The 18,663-nt window shown below is 45.1% G+C and overlaps 4 protein-coding genes across 6 annotated transcripts in view; 3 read left to right on the plus strand and 1 right to left on the minus strand.

Moving 5' to 3' along the window:
- LOC109541770 overlaps window positions 1-6,965 on the plus strand; it is a 12,451-nt gene extending 5,486 nt beyond the window's left edge. The window contains exons 2-9 of the mRNA XM_019910728.2: window positions 869-896; window positions 970-1,205; window positions 4,656-4,792; window positions 4,843-4,991; window positions 5,045-5,177; window positions 5,938-6,162; window positions 6,227-6,413; window positions 6,469-6,965. Coding sequence (XP_019766287.2) covers window positions 869-896; window positions 970-1,205; window positions 4,656-4,792; window positions 4,843-4,991; window positions 5,045-5,177; window positions 5,938-6,162; window positions 6,227-6,413; window positions 6,469-6,651 — 1,278 coding nt within the window. The 3' untranslated portion in view covers window positions 6,652-6,965. The remainder of the gene's footprint in view (window positions 1-868; window positions 897-969; window positions 1,206-4,655; window positions 4,793-4,842; window positions 4,992-5,044; window positions 5,178-5,937; window positions 6,163-6,226; window positions 6,414-6,468) is intronic.
- A 16-nt stretch (window positions 6,966-6,981) lies between these two features.
- Window positions 6,982-9,639, plus strand: LOC109541704. Its single transcript, XM_048669900.1, has 4 exons — window positions 6,982-7,222; window positions 7,278-7,375; window positions 9,235-9,501; window positions 9,550-9,639. The coding sequence occupies exons 1-4, from the start codon at window positions 7,018-7,020 to the stop codon at window positions 9,595-9,597; spliced, it is 618 nt and encodes a 205-aa protein (XP_048525857.1). The 5' UTR covers window positions 6,982-7,017; the 3' UTR covers window positions 9,598-9,639.
- A 1,154-nt stretch (window positions 9,640-10,793) lies between these two features.
- LOC109541840 lies at window positions 10,794-16,828 on the plus strand. 3 transcript variants are annotated; one of them, XM_019910828.2, is made up of 10 exons: window positions 10,794-10,872; window positions 12,361-12,718; window positions 12,774-13,798; window positions 13,854-14,034; window positions 14,090-14,218; window positions 14,574-15,569; window positions 15,632-15,924; window positions 15,976-16,195; window positions 16,255-16,405; window positions 16,466-16,828. In XM_019910828.2, exons 2-10 carry the CDS (start codon window positions 12,365-12,367, stop codon window positions 16,693-16,695), a joined length of 3,579 nt encoding a protein of 1,192 aa, XP_019766387.2. In that variant the 5' UTR covers window positions 10,794-10,872; window positions 12,361-12,364; the 3' UTR covers window positions 16,696-16,828. The 3 variants fall into 3 exon arrangements, with proteins under 3 accessions (XP_019766387.2, XP_019766389.2, XP_019766388.2); XM_019910829.2 differs by lacking the exon at window positions 10,794-10,872 and adding an exon at window positions 10,879-11,131; XM_019910830.2 differs by lacking the exon at window positions 14,574-15,569.
- On the minus strand, window positions 16,818-18,354 carry LOC109541841 (prostaglandin E synthase 2). Its single transcript, XM_019910832.2, has 5 exons — window positions 17,983-18,354; window positions 17,725-17,934; window positions 17,468-17,670; window positions 17,152-17,419; window positions 16,818-17,070 (listed from the first exon to the last, which is right to left on the minus strand). Exons 1-5 carry the CDS (start codon window positions 18,259-18,261, stop codon window positions 16,870-16,872), a joined length of 1,161 nt encoding a protein of 386 aa, XP_019766391.2. The 5' UTR covers window positions 18,262-18,354; the 3' UTR covers window positions 16,818-16,869.
- Window positions 18,355-18,663: the final 309 nt, after the last annotated feature.

Genomic DNA, 18,663 nt, shown 5'->3' on the forward strand with positions numbered 1-18,663 from the left:
TAATTGGAATTTTCTCTTACAGCTTGAGCCTAAGTGTGTCGCAGGATACCCTCTAGGTGATAGTTCTTGATAAATAATTCGTTCTTATTGCGAAATAGGAGCAATATTTATCAATCTAATAAAAGACATGAGGAAATTCTGTGTTTTTTTAGACAAAAATTTTTGAGGCGAAATACCCAAAAAGAAGTTTGTAAAAAGTGAATCCCCCTCAACAATATAGAACTTATCCATAACAATTTAGTTACTTTTCCACGAAGAATGAACGATCGAAGAAAAGAAGAAAAGAGAAAAGGCATACTTTATTCAGTAATCAAGTTTCTTATTAAAACGAAATGTGATACACGCAGATATGTGTTTGTGTTTTTGAAACAAAAATAATTCATATCAATAACAAATTGAGGGTTTTGTTTAAGCGTGTTTAATGTTGTTATTTTCAATGAATTCGAGCCAAATTTTGAAGTTGATACGGATGACCCTACTTAGTAGCGTTTCACCACCGTCTTTTCAGCTAACTCCTTGGCTCGACCTTTTTTTCTGTTGGATGAGTAACGAGCTCTTTCATACCGAACAACTTAATCAGAACTCAAATTCTTATCAAGTGGCGAAGTAAAAGCGGCCATTCGAGCGTAAACTATGCGACCATTATGGCACTGTTGTTCCCACATTACGCGTCCTCTTGTACAACACGATGAGGCGAAAAAATAACGTACACGATAAAATTAATTAGTTTAATAAGTGGAACCGCTTGTTAGCGCCCAAATTAATGATGGCATTTCTCTGGCGGAATTTGGATGGAAAGGCCGCCGTCCATCCAATCGCCACAGCCATGCGAATTTTCGCCAAATTAACGGTGCTTTGATTGTTTCAGGGAACAATAGAAGCCCAAGACTATGACGGTAAGTCGGATTCGGCTGTCCATCTCCTCTCATCTAATCTAATCTCGCAATCAACGTTCTTCTTCTGCTCCAGTTACCGAAATCCAGTGCACGTTCGCAGTTAGTCAAGGTAGCGCTAAGGACACGGTCATGGCCAAGCTGCGGAAGCCCGAAGGCTTTAAAGGCCATCCCATTTTTGCCGATGACCGAGCCGTTGATCCAACCAGGGATGCTGTTTGCCAAATCCGGCCGGATTTGAGCGATCCGTCCGGCTTGAGATACGAGTTGAAAGTCACCGACTTTGGACGCTGTGGAGTACTGAAGAAACGGGTAAGACGCCCGAGTGGCTCAATAACTTTCTTCATCCAGCTTCAGTGAAATATTGGCCAAGTAAATGGCTGAAATGCAAATGCAGCCTGAATGTTCTTCACTTAACTGATCTCATAACTCATGTCAAATTACGTGCAGATTGTCGGCTCGATCTTGTAACGCAGCGTAACGAGCTGGCTGAGCTCAAGAAGTCACTTTTTACGACTGCTGATCTGTGTCAAGTCGATGTTGAACAAATTAGGCCGCAAATCTGCATTCTATCGGCCACATGGGCGACTTTCGCTCACAACTCTTCTTGTCGTTGCCAATTTCCGCCACTTTATTTATGTTTTAACATCCATTCCACCTGGCAAAGTATTGGACTATTAGCCAGTTATTTGGCCTCCAACTTTTTAGAGGTTAGGATTTCCAGTAAAGCCTAATGAGGGAACGGTGGTTTTCAAAAAACTGTATCAAGAAGGTTCTTACGACTTGTTTTTCAAAACCTAGCGGATCCTAAATACGGGCCAAAATTCCAAATTTGCTTGCAACTTTTTAGAGGTTACAAAGTGCAAATAAATATTTATGTGAAAAATGTGGTGCTCAATACGTTTCATCTGAAAGGTCCTTAAGACTGTCTGCGTATTTTTGACGGTTGACTAGATATGACTGAAAATGCTTAATCATTTGCACTATTTTGCCTGTAACTTTTTAGAGGTTAGAAATTTTGAAAAACCTATAAAAAGGACACTTTAGCACACAACGTGCTCTGTCGAAAAGGTCCTTACGTCTGCTCATGTATTTGCAACCCACACCGAGATATGCGTCAAAAAGTTGGACAATGTCCGCCATTTTGCTTCTAACTTCTTGCAGGTTAGGAATTTGGGAAAAACCTCGCGAGCATAAGTTAGCACTAAAAACGGTCTAGCAAGAAGTCCTTTAGACTGTGCGCATATCTTGAACGGTTAACGAGATATGACGGAAAATGGTGAATCGCTCGCACTATTTGGCTTGTAACTTTTTAGAGGTTAGGAATTTTGAGAAAACTCTTAGAAGTAAAATGTAAAACTAAAAGTGCGCTGTTGAAAATATTCGTACGACTGCCCTTGTATGTTCAACCTATTCCACCTATGAGATTTGCGCAAAAATGTTGAATATATCCACAATTTCGCTTGGAATTTCTAAAAAGTTAGAAATTTTGGGAAAACCTCACTAGAAAAAATTAGAACTAAAAACGGTCTATCGAAAGTGTCCCTTAGACTGTGGGTGTATTTTGGCCAGTTAACGAGATATGGCTTAAAACGATCAATCGTTCGCACTATTTTGCCTCTAACTTTTTCGAGGTTAGGAATTTTGAGAAAACTCTGAGAAGTCAAATGGAGGGCTCAAAGCGCGCTATTGAAAAGCTTCTTACGACTGCCCATGTATTTTTAACCAATTCCAAAATATGCGCCAAAATGTTGAAAAATATCCACAATTCCGTTTGCAACGTCTTAAAGGTTATGAATTTTTAAAAGCCGGACGAGAAAAAGTAAGTACTCAAAACGGTCTACCGAAAGGGTCCTTAAGACTTTCGCGAATATTGAACGGTTAACGAGATATAACTAAACATTGTCAATTGTTCTCACCTTTTTGCCTGTAACTTTTTAGAGGTTAGGAATTTCGAGAAAACTCTGAGAAGTAAAATGTAGGGCTCAAAGCGCGCTATTGAAAAGCTCTTACGACTCCCCATGTATTTTCAGCCAATTCCAAGATGTGCGCAAAAATGTTGAAAAATATCCACAATTTCGTTTGCAACGTCATAAAAGTTAGGAATTTTGGAAAAAACCGGACCAGAAAAAGTTAGTACTCAAAACTGTCTACCGAAAGGGTCCTTAAGACTTTCGCGAATTTCGAACGGTTAACGAGATATAACAAAAAAATGTCAATTGTTCTCGCCTTTTGGCCTGTAACTTTTTAGAGGTTAGGAATTTCGAGAAAACTCTAAGAATTAAAATGTAGGGCTCAGAGCGTGCTATTGAAAAGCTTCTTACCACTACCCATGTATTTTCGGAAAATTCCAAGATGTGCGCAAAAATGTTGAGAAATAACCCCAGTTTTGCTTGTAACTTCTTAAAGGTTGGGAATTTTGAAAAAACTGGTCACAAAAAGTTAGTCTTCAAAACGGTCTACCAAAAGGGCTCTTAGGGCTTTTCGCGAATTTTGAACCGTTAGCAAGATATGACGGAAAATGATGAATCGTTCGCAATTTTGAGAAAACTTTTAAAAGTATAATGTAGCACTCACAGCGCAGTATCAAAAAGCTTCGTATGACTGCCCTTGTATTCTCAACCAATTCCGAGATATGAGCACAAATGTTGAGAAATAATCACAATTTTGCTTGTAACTTCTTAAAGGTTAGGAATTTGAAAAAACCGGACGAGAAAAAGTGAGTACTCAAAACGGTCTATCAAAAGGGTCCTTACGACTCTGCGCGGATTTTGAACGGTTAACGAGATATGACTAAAAATTGTCAATTGTTGTCGCCTTTTTGCCTGTAACTTTTTAGAGGTTAGGAATTTCGAGAAAACTCTGAGAAGTAAAATGTAGGGCTCAAAGCGCGCTATTGAAAAGCTTCTTACGACTGCCCATGTATTTTCAGCCAATTCTAAGATGTGCGCAAAAATGTTGAGAAATAACCACAATTTTGTTTGTAACTTCTTAAAGGTTGGGAATTTTGAAAAAACTGGTAACAAACAGTTAGTCCTCAAAACGGTCTACGAAAAGGGCTCTTAGGGCTTTTTGCGAATTTTGAACCGTTAAGAAGATATGACGGAAAATGATGAATCGTTCGCACTATTTGTCCTGTAACTTTTTGGAGGTTAGGAATTTTGAGAAAACTGTGAGAAGTAAAAAGGAGGGCTCAAAGCGCGCTATTGAAAAGCTTCTTACGACCGCCCATGTATTTTCAGCCAATTTCAAGATGTGCGCAAAAATGTTGAGAAATAACCACAATTTTGTTTGTAACTTTTTAAAGGTTATCAATTTTGAAAAAACCTGATGAGAAAAAGTTGGCACTCAAAACTGTCTATCAAAAGGGTCCCTAAAACTTTTCGCGAGTTTTGAACGGTTAACGAGATATGACGGAAAATGTTCAATCGTTCGCACTATTTTGCCTGCAACTTTTCAGAGGTTAGTAATTTTGAGAATACTCTTAGAAGTAAAATCTAGTACTCAAAGCGCGCTATCAAAAAGCTTCGAAACTGCCCATCTGTTTTCCAGCAATTTCAAGATATGCGCAAAAATGTTGAGAAATATCCACAATTTCGCTTGTAACTTCTTAGAGGTTAGGCTACTAGAATAACCCTTATAAGCCCTCAAAAAACTATAAAAATGGCCGTTATATCTGATTAGGTATATTTAACGGTTCCTCAGATATAACAAAATTTAGCAAATCTTTAGCTAAAACGGGGCTCTGTTTGCCGATTTTAGGGCTTCGTGCACATAAGAATCTGGTTCCCGCAGTTTCCGGGCGTGGTGATGCAATCTGATCAGGAAGTGATCATCATGTGCAAACCTCCCGAGCCCACCATAATCGAGAACAAAGCCGCAGGATTTGCTGGAAGCTTGTAAGTGTTTTTTCCCGTTAGTGAGTGTTTTTCTCATTCCTCTTTTGCAGCCCACACGGCGCCAGAGTGTCCGGAATAGTGGAGGAAACTCCCGGAAGGTTGGAGTATGAGGTCGCTCTGTATAAGGAGGCTCCTGCAGCCAAAATCACCAACATGTCCAGCAGCAAGGAGCTGCCAGTGGACCAGGCCGTGCCGATTGGTAACGATTTCAACCGAAAACGAGTTTTTAGCTTCAATTCTTGAACTTAACAGGCACAAAGCTGCAGTTGAGAGCGCGCATCAATCCAGACTCCGCTTGGAAGTACGTGAAACTGATGGAGGTGACTGTGTCTCCTGACCCGGATGACCCTCACATGCCCGGCAGCGTTGTTCTAGTCAAAGACGGGTAAGAGCGGTGTTTATCAACTGTTTACCAACACTTTAGGGCCCATAATCATGGCTTTTATGGCCAGCATGGAGCAAATATTTGCCCATCCACAGGTGCATCCGCTCTTCGCATCAAAGGCCCCTTGTTTCGTAACGTGCTCTTGTTTTACTCTGTTAAACATCGAGTTGACACACTTGCATGTAAAGCTAATGCCCGGTTGATATTGCTTGCTGCAGTTGAAAATTGCCGTTTTTAAAAGGATTTTCTTCAATATGTTAAATATGCATTTCGCGATGAATTCAGGCCAACTGGGTGTAGGCACATGAAAGTCCGGATAGATATGAAGCGCACATTCCTCCTGCCTGCTACTGAATTCCTGCGGCATCTGAAACCGCTTTTCCCATGCAATGCGGGTATTTGGGTTTTTTATCTTTGGACGTGCGATTTTCTCCGCACATGTGCCTCCCGCTGAACAAGCCCCATTCGACCATAAAGCAGCATTTAATCAGCTAATCAGTTGGCGGAATAATTGCCGACAACCAGTAGCGAGGCCTGCGGCATTTTCGGTCCAATTTTTTGGTGTTGTGAAGCATGGAGGAAACCAAACGGTTGTTTTTCGGCAAATGCGGCGCGTTTCGTTCAACCATACTGGCTCCGGACTCGGTACTTGTACGCGTAATTAGGGTATGCAGAAATAATGACGGTTCCTCCGGGCTGATTTGCATAATTACTATCATTAACGGGGCGCTGTTGATTAATGTGGCGTCCGCGTCTTCAGGTGCCGAAACACCGACTTTGCCAGCATCATCCCCCGCCAGCCCGACAAGTTCAAGGATCGCACCAACGAGGTCTATCTGGACTTTGAGGCCTTCCTCCTCAGCACCATGAAGGAGAGATCGACGCTCTGGATCCATTCGCAGATCAAGGCCTGCATGGAGTCTGTCGACTGTCCGCCGGACTTTTGTTTGGACCTTTACGAACCCACTGCTCATGGCAGAAGAAGGTATATCTCCAGCTTTTCTCCATCAAGCTTCTTTGCAGTTTTTACTAATGAATCGACTTTGCAGGAGGCGCCGTCGTGACACGGCCGAAGTGATTGAAGTGGTGGAACCAGCCAACTCCGAAGTGGGTCTCCAAAGGTACAACTCCACTCACTTTACGAAGATCAACGGCAATCTGGAATACACCGTGCTCATGCCTGGGGAACTGTTCGAGAAAGCGTCGGCCATCGAGGGCAGCTGCAGCACATTCCTGGTGAGCACACAGCTGACTTTGCTGCTTGCTTGACTGCAAACCCGCCTCTTTTCAGGCAATAGCTGCAATATTGGGGTGTCTTCTGTTTCTGGCCGCGTTCCTCATGTGCTGGCTGGCTTCGAAGCTGCACTCAGCGCTCGTGGCCGCCAACGATCCGAACAAGAGTGTGGAGGAATACGTGAGGGAGGGCAGGCATTATAGCGACAGTTGCTACACCGGAAGAGCCACAACGCAGTGAAGCCGAGTGAATTGAATGAGACTTTGCCGGATTTGGGCTGATAACTGTACAGGGTAGCTGAGCCGAGTTCAAAGACACCCTGTACATAGGCCTGGTTTAGCTAGTTATTTATTTATTAGTAGAAGTACAATAAGACGATTTTTGTACATATGCAGGGACCATTCAGAGCAGGCCGAGGCGAAAGCAATTTTACAAAAGCGGGGCGTTTCTGTCAAGTTGCTTTGCTGCTGGATGAAGCCTTTGCTCTATACAGGGCGCTTGGGTAGCACTTTGTAGTTTAGGCCAAATTAGGCAATAAATTGCGCAGAAGATTCTCTCAGTTGTGTCCTTTCTGTACATCTAATCAATGTCAGTCAACTGCACTAAATGTCGGACATTTCTGATATTGATATCATCCACACAACTACTCCTGAGTGGGCGGAGCCTCCATCAAGCGATGAGAGCGAACCAGATCACGAGGGCGTCAATATCTGGAAGGGGATTGTGGATGAGTGCGAAAAGGACAGAGGCGAACTGGATGAGTACTTGAAGAGGCGCGATGAAGCAGAAGGCCAGATTGGGGTGGAGCAACGTACGTGTTTTGAACCTTTAAGCTTTGGCCCTCAATCCAAATTTCTTGCCTTCAGTTCCTCTGATCGCTGCCTTAAACGCCGCCCTTCTACCAATTCTTCGGCAAGCAATGGTTGCGTTGCTCGAGACTGTTCGTGAAGAGTCCAGCTGCTACGTGAGTTAATGAGGGAATAATGTAAAGAATTCGATTCTCAAACAAACATCTCAGAATTCACGGTCAGAAGGGTTTATAAAAGAGCTCAAGGAACTGCGTTCGACTTAAGACAGAACGTAGATGTTTGAGAATATACAGAAAGGAAATGTTGAGGATTCTGTCACTGGGGAACAGAAAGGTCTGGTATGCTCCCCAATACGCTTGTAGATCGTGCTTCAGAACAAAGTCAACCAAAAATCGTAGGTTAAAGATCGAAACTTCTCAACAAAGGCCAAATTTGCCGGCTCAAAACGTTCTTGTGTGCATGTCTGAGCTCATGGAATGGTTTCAGTCACGTCTTGAGTCAAGATTAGACGGAAAATCGTCGGCTCAAGCTCGCAACATCCCAAAATTGACCATGCTTTTTATATATGTTGAATCTGAAGAAAGATCTCTTGAGATTATTTCTGAGCTTACAGTTTTTCCATCTAAGAAGCAATCTCCTCATCATATGCGTGAAACGACTAGAGAGCTATTTCGGATCAGAAGGTACTGAGTTGCTCATTTCTGCTTAAAACTATCAATTGCTGTCCTGAAACTCCCCAATTCAAATACATTGTGCGCTTGAGTTTAGAATGTGCCAGATATTGTCACGTTAGGTCCTCAAAGCGAGCCATCATTTCCGACATCAGAAGGATCTATTTTGCTAACTTCTGAGCTCGAAGGATTGTTTTCAACTAAAAAACTCTTAATACGCTCATTGAGCCTCGTTGAATCAAGAGATACGCGGGCAGATATCGTCAATTAAAGACAAAATCGTTCAAAGTTCGCCATCAGTCTCGGTTCAGAACGGTTAAGTGTGTTTGTTTCCGATCTAAATCGATAAAGGGCATTTGAGCAGCGCTGGATCTAGGGGGGGCTGCAGAGGCTATAGGGTATAAAATCACATAAAAAATGGGAAGTTCAATTGTACCATCACCATTTTTTTCTTAGAAAAGGGATCGTTGCCCCTTCAGATAACAAGAAACTAGTGCGTTTACTTCTGAGTAAAACGCGCAATACGCAGAAGATCTTGTCAATTTCTGAGCCCCAAAATGTGCCTGTGTGCAAAATGTCTCTCGAATATTTAGAACCGAAAGGATCGGTTTTACTAACTTCTGAGCTTGAAGGACGATCTTCAACGCAAAAAGCTTTGAATACGCACATTGAGTGCAATTGAGTTATCTTCAGTTACAGATAAAAACCGCTCAAAATTGGACCCAGTTTTTTGGGTCACTTTGGTTCAGAACGTTTGAGTATGCCTGTTTCTGAGCCGAGGTGTTGTTTTCGACCCAATACGCGTATGAAGAGTGTTTGAGACCAGAGCAGGGCAAAGTCGAGCCGATTGAGGATGGCAAAACCGCAATGATCAGTTACTTCGGATCAGAGGCGACCAGTGCCTTTACTTCTGAGTAAAACGCATACGTAAGGGGCTTGAGTTTAGAATACGACCAGAGTGGATTATAGTTTTCAAACATTTCGGTTTAGAAAGATTTAGTGAGTTCTGAGATCAAGGGACTGCTTGTGATCTAGAAAGCCCACAATACGCATTTTTAGTGCGCTTGATGAACTCATATGAATATGCGGGCAAACATCGTCTTTAAATACTAAAATCCGTTCAAAATTTGCGATTATAGATCGGTTCAGAAAGGTTTAGTGTGTTTCTTTCTGAGCTCGGTGGATTGTTAGTATCCAGAGCAGATGAATTAGCGATCGAAAAATCCCAAACTTTACAGGGTGTTACATAAATCTGCCGGCAATTTTTTAGCAGTTAAACCCCAAATGAGTACAATCTGAATGGCTTCAAGAGCACTAAAAACTGGTTTCTTCCTTCAAAACAGCGCCCCAAAAGCGCATTGAATGGCATCGATTTCATCAGCGAGTACCTTTACAACATGAACCATCGGTACCCGGAACGACGACAATCCTGGACATACATTTTCGACATGAAATGGGTGAAAGACCGACTGGACGCTCATCCGCGACCTTTTTATCCCTTTTCGTTGATTTGGAGCCGGGCATATGCAGCCCTTAAAATACAGGCGTTCATGAGGGGCTATTGGGTGCGCCGAAGAACGGACGTTCAAGAAGTGCGGACCTTCTGGAAGGTAACCAAGTGCTTGAAGAGTTTCGCTCTTTTCACTGGGGGCTTTTAGGACTACAAGGCGACGAAACGCCGGGAAGAGCAAATGACGGTCATCTAGACGTTTCACTCAACAAAAGCATAATAAATTAATCCAAACATTGCCAATTTGTTTCAGTGAAAGTATGAGCATGCTTCCGATCTGTTGGCGCCTTTATGTTGACCGCAGATTATGCAAGTGAATATTCAGCAATTGCATGCCTTTGGGATTTCCCCATCGGTTTAAAGTAGTCTTCATTTTTTAGTTTAAGACCGGAAAGGTCTTCAAAGTAACAGCTAGAGTTGCGCCCTTTTCGCATCCGGCTACCCAAAAACGCACTATTGCTTAACAATTGAACACGTAATCGCTCCGGTAACCGCCTGCTAACAATTTCGTCCACTTTCTCCCGGATCCGGCCAACTCTGCAGACAATCAACTCTTGTACTGATCAGTCGCGTTTCGGCCCATTTTGCCTAGCAATCATTTGTTTGTTGTGCTCTGATGCAATGGGTTCGAAGCAAATTTTCTTTTCGCCAGAACTCAAATTACCTAACAACCTGCAGTGGCATAACAACATATTATTGCACGGAATTCCCTAATTGTTATGGGCAACAAAGCAATCGAGCATTGCATATGAATTAATCAATTACATGATTAATGCCGCGGCCTTTCGGCTGAATTTCAATTGTCTTTAAAGTACCAGCTAACTTTGAGATCAAGCTGCTTCACATTGATAGCACGTGCTGGCGATCTTCATGAAGATCGCGCCGGCAATAGCGAAGAAATTGCCCAAAGGCCGCATTAGTCATACTTCGCGTTGGCGTCATGAAAGTGAAATTGCCACTTTTCTTCTTCTGCGCTATTAGATCATCATCCAGCGGCGACCCATCAGGTCAGTTTTATGCCCTCTTTTAAGGCCACGAAGGTTAATGCAAATTGTATACTTAGCCATTGATTACACAACCGAAAAAACCCAAACAATGTCTTTGACCCACAAAGCGTTTCTTCGAAAACCTCTTCATACGTTCGGGCGTTTCTTCGAAGAACTGGAAGTTATGAAATTGCCGTTTGGCCAATGGGCATGAATTTGGGAGTTGCACAACCCCGAAAAAGCCCGCAATCTAGATCAATGTCAGCGAAAACCGGCTACTACTTCAATCGAAGAGTAACAATTCATTCAGAAATCCCCAATTGCATAAGACCTTCTCAGATCCGTTTTGGTACGCACCAATTCCCCAAGAAGAACCCCTCTCAATGCACCAGCTTGCAATTGGTTCTTATATAAAGATCAGCCAGCTACCAATTGGCACAGTCAACCTCAGCTACTCAAATATTCCAGTGCTTCAACCTTTTAAGGTAAGAACAGAAGACAGGGATTGTCGATTAGAAAAATCATCGTAATTAGCAAACCTCATTACCGGTCGTTGATGGACGATAAACAGTAATCAGCAAAACAAAATAAACGTCCAGTAACCTTCTGGTTGGCCGCGGTTCTTCTTGAAGAAAGTGAATTTTGCGTGGGGGGCGCTATATAAGCCGCAGATAGAGAGTGAAACTTGAATAGTGCCTTTGGATGTGTTGTGCTTGGTTTCAGTGCGGGTTTTTGAAGAAATTGGTAAGTAATTTCTCTGAAGAAGCGACATTCTACTGCTTTAATTATTCGGGAATAGAGCGGTTTTCTTCATTCACTAGTCAAATGTCAGAGTTTAATTTTGCAGACTCAATTGAAATCCCTGCAGGAACTTTGGCAGTATATCGGCTTTTCCAGTCTGGCAGATGAGGTCCTTTGATATTTTTTCCACCGTTAAAAGCAAAGATCTATTAAGCAACTATCCAAAGAAGATTCATCTGCAAGACTGGAAAACCTGATCGATTCGCTATATCTTCACTGCCCAAGTTTTTGCAGATATTTCAACCGAACGCGAATGACATTGTGCGAGTGCGACTTGCTGCGAATATCGATTTTTCCAGCTAAAGAAATTAGAGCAACTGGAAGTAATGAGCAAAGAACGATTAGTCATGTAGGCCAAAAACTTCTAGTTTGATCCAAATCTGGAGCAAAAATTTGCAACCTTTAGATGGCGGGTTTGAAACTGTGCACTCGTTGCTTCCCCATCCTCCACACAAGGGCCAATAGGGCCATGAACTTTTCGGAAAAAAACTGAAGAAACCCCTTCAATTTTCCTCTCAAATCAACTGAAGATCAAGCAAGGAATTGTGGGCAATTTGTCCCGAATGCTTTGAGGGCGGTAATCAATATCTGCACTAGCCAATCGGGCAAAGAGATTCCAAAACTCCCGACCTCATTGCGTATTGCTACAAGTTCAGTTGCATAAAAGGACATCCTTTAGCACCGAGGCGAAGGTACGGCGATTGGATGACATCATCGGCCAATCGGAAGAAGAAATCGGCAAAGATTATGCCCAGCTCGTCAATAAACAATAAAGAAAGCGATGTCAACGAAAGTAAAAGGCCAACGGAGAGGTTCTTGACCGACTTTTCTCCGCCATTGCGGCCCACGACGGTCCGAAAATCGCACAACCATGGGGGCGGCATTAATGGCGACGATTTCTTTTTCTAACATCATTTCCCCCCATTCATAAGCCCAGTTGGCAAACATGTGAAGCAACCGATACAGAACCATTTCGCCCAATTTAAATAAAGCGATTTTATCAAAGAAAAACCTTCTACTCGAATCTAAATTTCGCGCGAAAGTCCACTTTCACTCCATTGTCTTTGTGGTCTAGCGCTAACGCGACAAACGCTAAGCGATTGTTATCGGTTCACACTAAAATCCCATTTCTCCGATTGATTCTTTTGTAATTATAGTTTTTTCTTTTGAAGAACAATGAGACTGTTGCAAGCCCATTGGGCCCTTTTGCTGCTCGCAGCTTGCGCAGCAGCCCAAGACAACTCCTGGTCCTGGAACCAACCGAGCGGGAGCGCCAGCCCTGATGTGGGCCAAAAGATCGAAACCGGCTATGATTTGGAACCGGCCGCCACTGCCAACGCCCCCCAGAACGCCACTGATATGGAGAAAGTGATCGACGAGATTTTGGGCTCGCAGAGGCAAGGCAGGGCCTTGCAAGGCTACGACGAAGTCTACAGTGACCCCAACGTGCAAGAAGCCCTGCAAAAGGGGGACGATGGGGAGGCTCGGAATGTCATCAAGGACCGACTTTGCTACTTGGGGCTGATGCAGGTGAGTGTTGCCTAGCCCCACTGCTTCTCAGCTTCCTCAACATTGACTCATTTAGTGTGAGGAGGAGATCGAAGGGAAGCGTCCCTTTATATCGCCAGAGGAGCTCATATACGCCCAGCCTGTGGCCATCAACCCAGTGGGTCGCCCCATTCCAACCATTCCAGTAAAGGGCGGACGAGGCGGGTATGGGCCTGGCGGCCCTCAAAAGTTCGGGCCACCCCCGTCCGGCAAATACCCGCCCTTCTCCCCAAATAAACCGCCCAGGAGAGGATACGGACCCGCCTTTGCAGGCAACGGCCTGGGCGGCATCAAGCCGCCCCATTACGGTGGCATCAGCAAACCCCCGTTCCTAGCCGGAGGAGAAATCCTGGCAGAGGGCGAGTTCCTGAACCGTCCCCCAACTTCGGAGTACTTCAACAAAGGGCCCGGCCTATCAGTTCCCGGTTCTCCCTATCAGTTCGAGTCGGTTGGACACACCGGGGGCCACAAGGACAAACGCGTGGAGATCACAGTCAATGCCCAAGGAGGCGCAGCATCAGCCACTGTAGCCAGCGCTAACAAAGGCCAAGTAGAGCACGTGCACCATCACTACCACCACAACGCAGATGGCATTGGAAACACGCCTACAGTGGTGGTAAACCCCGGCCCGCTAGCTGCAGCTGCTGTCTCCTCGCTCAGCCAATCCTCCAGCTCCTTCGGAAGCTCTAGCTTGAGCAGCAATGGCTTTATCCCGGTGGGAGCCAGTCAGCTGCCCCTCGAAAGCTCCAGCCAGTTCAACGGCCTGAGCGGGGCTTCATATGGAGGCCAAAACATCGCCAACTACGGATCCTCAGGGTTGAATTACGCGGACAGCAAACCAATCAGCGAGAGCTTCGGGCCTCAAACCTTCGGCTCTGGATCGACCGGCCTGGGCAGCTTCGGCTCCTCATCCTCCTCCTTCAACAGCAACGGTTTCGGAGCCTCCGGAGGATACTATGGCTCCAACAACCTCTACAAGAAGGAGCTGAATGTGGACTCCGTCAACAACAACTATCTGGGTTCCAACTATGCGGATAAATACAAGGGAGTTGAGTCTGCGAGGTGAGTTAACAGAAATACCAGAAGCGATCGATGAATAAAATAATCGACGATTTAGGGCGGAAAGTTACGACTGCGTCTGCGTTCCCTACGACCAATGTCCAACTCATGACGTGATTGGTCGCAAGGATGACCTGTACTTGGCCATTGACCCCCGCAACCTGAAGAGCGACATTGAGGCCGAAACAGATAAGGCTGAAACGCGCGTTTTGACCGACGGCAACGGCACTATGACAATTGTGAGTGACTTTGAGGGTTAGAAGGAAATTGTGGGGAACTAAACCTGGTTTGTAGGTGCGCGTTCCCAAAGACACCAGCAAGTCCAATGAAACTGAAACGGCTGAAGAGAAGAAGGTGAGCAAAAGGGAAGCACCCGCGGAGAAAAAGGAGGGCAATCAAGAGGAGGACCATAAAATCGAAGGGGTAAGTCACTACTACTCATATGAAAGGGTGTTTGGTCTAAAGAGCTAACTCTAAAATTAGTCACTCGGCGACATATTACATGAAAAAAAACCTGTTCAAAACCACGTCTTTGATGACGCAACACGGGGTTCGATCTAACTAACTCCAATGGAAGCTACTTATACATAGTGCCCACTGCCTCATTGGGGAATTCAAAATTAACCAAAATCTCCACCCAACCAACCGACTTTGGGTGTTTGGTCCCTAACCATTAACAGCCCGCTCGTACAGGGTGTAACAGAACCAAATTAAACACCGTTCTCGCCCGACTACCCTGTCCAATTGCCCACACCCTTATCGAGCTGTATTGTTGCAGCGTCAATACCAAAGCCAATACGATAATATAATGAAGAAACTGAAACCGACATTCGGTCTATCTTTCGGCCTGCCCTATCAAGGAGGCGGTGGGTACCCTTTCTCCCCCCACGGCATTTATCCCCACCACGGAACCGTCGATGGTACCGGCATTAATCTGGGCCTCGTTTCCGTAAATCCTCTGGTGTCCGTTCAGTTCACTAAGGACGATTACGGCAACAAAGTGATCAAGCCCTTTGTCAATTTGCATTTGACCCCCAACAGCTACCTGGTGAATAAGTTTGAGGACCTGATTTCCTATAAGAAGGGAGTTATTTTGAACAAACACAAGCACTTTCATGTGCATAAGGGCTACCCGCACTATGAGTCCCCTCACGGAGGGTATTACGAGGGTCCCTACAGGGAACATCCTGAGGAGTTCCACCATGGAGGCCCGATTAGTTACGGCCACCACCCACAAATATATGATGGCCCCCCAGAGCACTTTCATGGACCCGGCCCTGAATACCATCGGGAACCTCCGTTTGCCCACCATGGCCCCCCAGAGCACTTTCAGGGACCCGGCCCTGAATACCATCACGAACCTCCATTTGCCCACCATGGGCCGCCGGAGCACTTTGAAGGCCCCCCAAGTGGATACTTTGATGATCCCCTGAATTACGGCGGAGGACACCACGAGACCTTCCTGGGTAGGGCTTACAACAACGTCAGCTACACTCCAGGGTTGAACCTTCAAGACCAATACCAAAACAAGTACAACGAAGACGTGGATAGCTACGGAAACCCAGTGGGCGTTGACCAGTTCGCGTCCAATAGCATTGAAAAGGCGGGGCTAGAAAGCCGGTATCAAACCGTAGGGTTCCGTGGGGGAAAAAGCCTATCGGTAGGGGGGGAAAAGGGTAAGATTAGCTTCCCGAGCAGTAGGCGTAGACGCGACCTGACGGACAAAGACCAAACGACCAATGATATTAACGAAGGTAGAACCAATACCGACAAGGTAAACGGTGAATGGTGAGAGCACTTGTGAGGGCAATCCTAACGAGATTTGCGGCTTTTTAGCGCCAGGCCTACTATGGAAGACCCCAGACCTGTGGACCGCGCCACGTCTGCTGCCGCAGGCCTTTCCAACCGCCCGCGCCTACAGTGAATAGAAACACTTGCGGAACCAGGCACTCGCAAGGCATCAACGGGCGCATCAAGAACCCGGTCTACGTGGATGGAGACTCGGAGTTTGGCGAGTACCCTTGGCAGGTGGCCATATTGAAGAAGGACCCCAAGGAGAGCGTGTATGTGTGTGGTGGCACCCTGATCGATCCCCTGCACATCCTCACTGCCGCCCATTGCGTTAAGCAGTAAGTGCGTGAAAACGCCTTTAGGACCATGTTTTAGAATGCTTTTTCCAGATACACCAACTTCGATCTAAGGGTGCGCTTGGGCGAATGGGACGTGAACCACGACGTGGAATTCTACCCTTATATTGAACGCGACATTGCCTCCCTAACTGTGCATCCGGAATTCTACGCGGGCACCCTAGCCAATGATATTGCAGTTCTTCGAATGAGCACCCCAGTGGACTGGACCAAACATCCCCACATCTCACCTGCCTGCTTACCGCATCCTCAGGTAAGTCACAATCAAGAAGTACAACGAAACACATCAAGCATGGATTGCTGGATTTACAGGACGACTACACGGGGGCCAGATGCTGGACTACTGGATGGGGCAAAGACGCGTTCGGAGACTTTGGAAAGTACCAAAATATCCTCAAGGAAGTGGATGTGCCTGTTGTGGGCTTTGGACAGTGCCAGCGCCAGTTGCAAAACACCCGTTTAGGTCAGTAGAGGTTTTTCAATTGAGTCACAGCGGGAAATTGAGTGCGGTTTTGCTTTTCAGGATACGAATTCAAACTTCATCCGGGATTCGTTTGCGCTGGAGGTGAGGAGGGCAAAGACGCGTGCAAGGGAGACGGCGGTGGCCCCATGGTGTGTGAAAGGGGCGGGACCTGGCAACTAGTGGGAGTGGTCAGCTGGGGAATTGGCTGCGGCCAAATAGGAGTTCCGGGCGTTTACGTGAGAGTCGCGCACTACCTGGATTGGATCAGGCAAGTGACGCAACGATACTGAGCGGACAATCTGTAGTTATTTATTTATTAGTAGTTGTTGTTGAATTAAATTATTTCATAATTAACTTATTTCTCATGTGCTGTAAATAGGTATTAATTGTAAGAGCGTCAAAATAAAACGCATTTTTTGGGAACGATTTCGTTTAATATATACACATTTTAACATTAGATATAATTAAACAAACTTGGCGCCCTGGTGGGCAGAGACTGCCTGTTTCATTGAAAGGTACCACGGGCCAATTCGGGTGTTTTCCAGTAGTTCTTTAAACGCCACACAACCCTCGATGCTATTCAGTATACCGTACACAGCCAAATCAGCCAAATTCGGCTGTTGTCCGCCTAAGAATGTGGTGCCTTTCTTTTTTATTTCTGACACCTGAAAGTTCTTTCAGCATTAGAATTTCAACTGTTCATTGCCTTCAATGCTAGCTTGGGTGAAGTCAATGAATTCCCTTACCCATACGTTGCATTGATCATACAGGCTCTGCCTGACGTCGTTCTTCAAATTGTGCCTCTTCTTCAGGCGCTTGCCCACCAGGTACATGGCGGAAGCGCCCACATAGATGATAAGGTTCCTCTCCCAACTAGGAAAGTGCTGTTCCCATTCGCCCACCTCTGAGAACCAGTTGAAGGCCTGGAAGGCCTCCTCCCTGGTCCTGTAGACGTTTGGGGATAGGGTGTGGACGAGGACTTCGTCCGCCCACTTTCTCCATTTCCTCTCGTCACTAAACAAAGCCGACTGCTTCACTATTATTGAGTAGCCAGGTTAGTACCTCAAAGACTTGTCGTTCTCCTTCTTATACTGTTGGTTGCTCAGCATCAGAAAGTACTTGTTCATTATTTCCTTTTTCTTCACTCCTTCGTCGTCAGTGAATGTGATATAGGGAAAACATTGAACGAGTTCGGCCATTGATTTTCCGGAATCCTTTAAGTATGAAGCCAGCGCTGATATTATCATTGTGCTATCATTCAATGGCTGAAAGTTGGCTTTATTAAGTTACCAGTAAAGATTGAGAGATCGCCTGCCAACCTGGTAGCCGGTTGGGGTTTTGGCAACTAAAATCGGCACTTTTTTATACTCGGACCATTTGATTGACTGTCTCAGCACTGGATCCACCTCGACCACATCGTACGAAACGCCGTAATAGTCTAAAAACGCCCTCACTTTACAACAAAATGGGCAAGTTTGATACTGGAACAGTGTCAGCTTCAAATTGCTGTGATCCTCAGAGAATTTCATCTACAACCATCGGCTTTAAAAAGGCACAAACCACCTAAACCTGGCTACCTGTCTGCTTGGTTTGATTTCTGGAATTTCCTCCAGCTCCTCAATGAAAAATGTCTCGTTGACAAAGTGATCTTTGGGATTGTTTTGCTGGTGAATTGTATAACCGGTGCCAACTAGGGCCCCCATGGCCACCCCAGTCAACCCCAGTTTAAAATACGATCCTGCTCTTTTGGGGGCACTGCTGCTCTTGAGGCGCACTGAAAGCGTTTTTGGTAACCTGGACACTGTGGTGCTGTACACAAGGGCCAGTTGAGGGGCTTTTCTCGCCAGGAAGTTCATTTTCGGCTTATTTGAATAGCCTCCTTTAAATGTATAACCTTACTTTGGCGACAAGATGTCAGGTGCACTTCACTTGATTTGATGTTGAAATGGGACATGTTTGAATATGTGGCAACAGGGATTTGGAGCCCGGCTTGTGGTTTTCCCCTGTCGTAATTCGTTAATTAACGCGGTTAATTAAAGAAATTAATTGGAATTGTTGACTAATTAGTTGGGGAATGCGGGTTTTCCCAGTTTATTTAGGACCTCCAGGCTGCGGATGGGTAAGGATGAATCTTTAGATATAGGGCGTAGTAATTAAGCGTTAATGAGAGCTGATTAATTGCAATTTTTCTTTACAATTTACAATCATCCAGATTGCAAATTGGGCGGTCGAGTGGGTGGGAGAGCCAGTTGAAAACC

This window comes from Dendroctonus ponderosae, unplaced genomic scaffold (genome assembly GCF_020466585.1).
Source record: "Dendroctonus ponderosae isolate FM_Combo_2020 unplaced genomic scaffold, Dpon_F_20191213v2 Dpon_F_20191213_9, whole genome shotgun sequence".
Classification (NCBI taxonomy): Eukaryota; Metazoa; Arthropoda; class Insecta; order Coleoptera; family Curculionidae; genus Dendroctonus; species Dendroctonus ponderosae.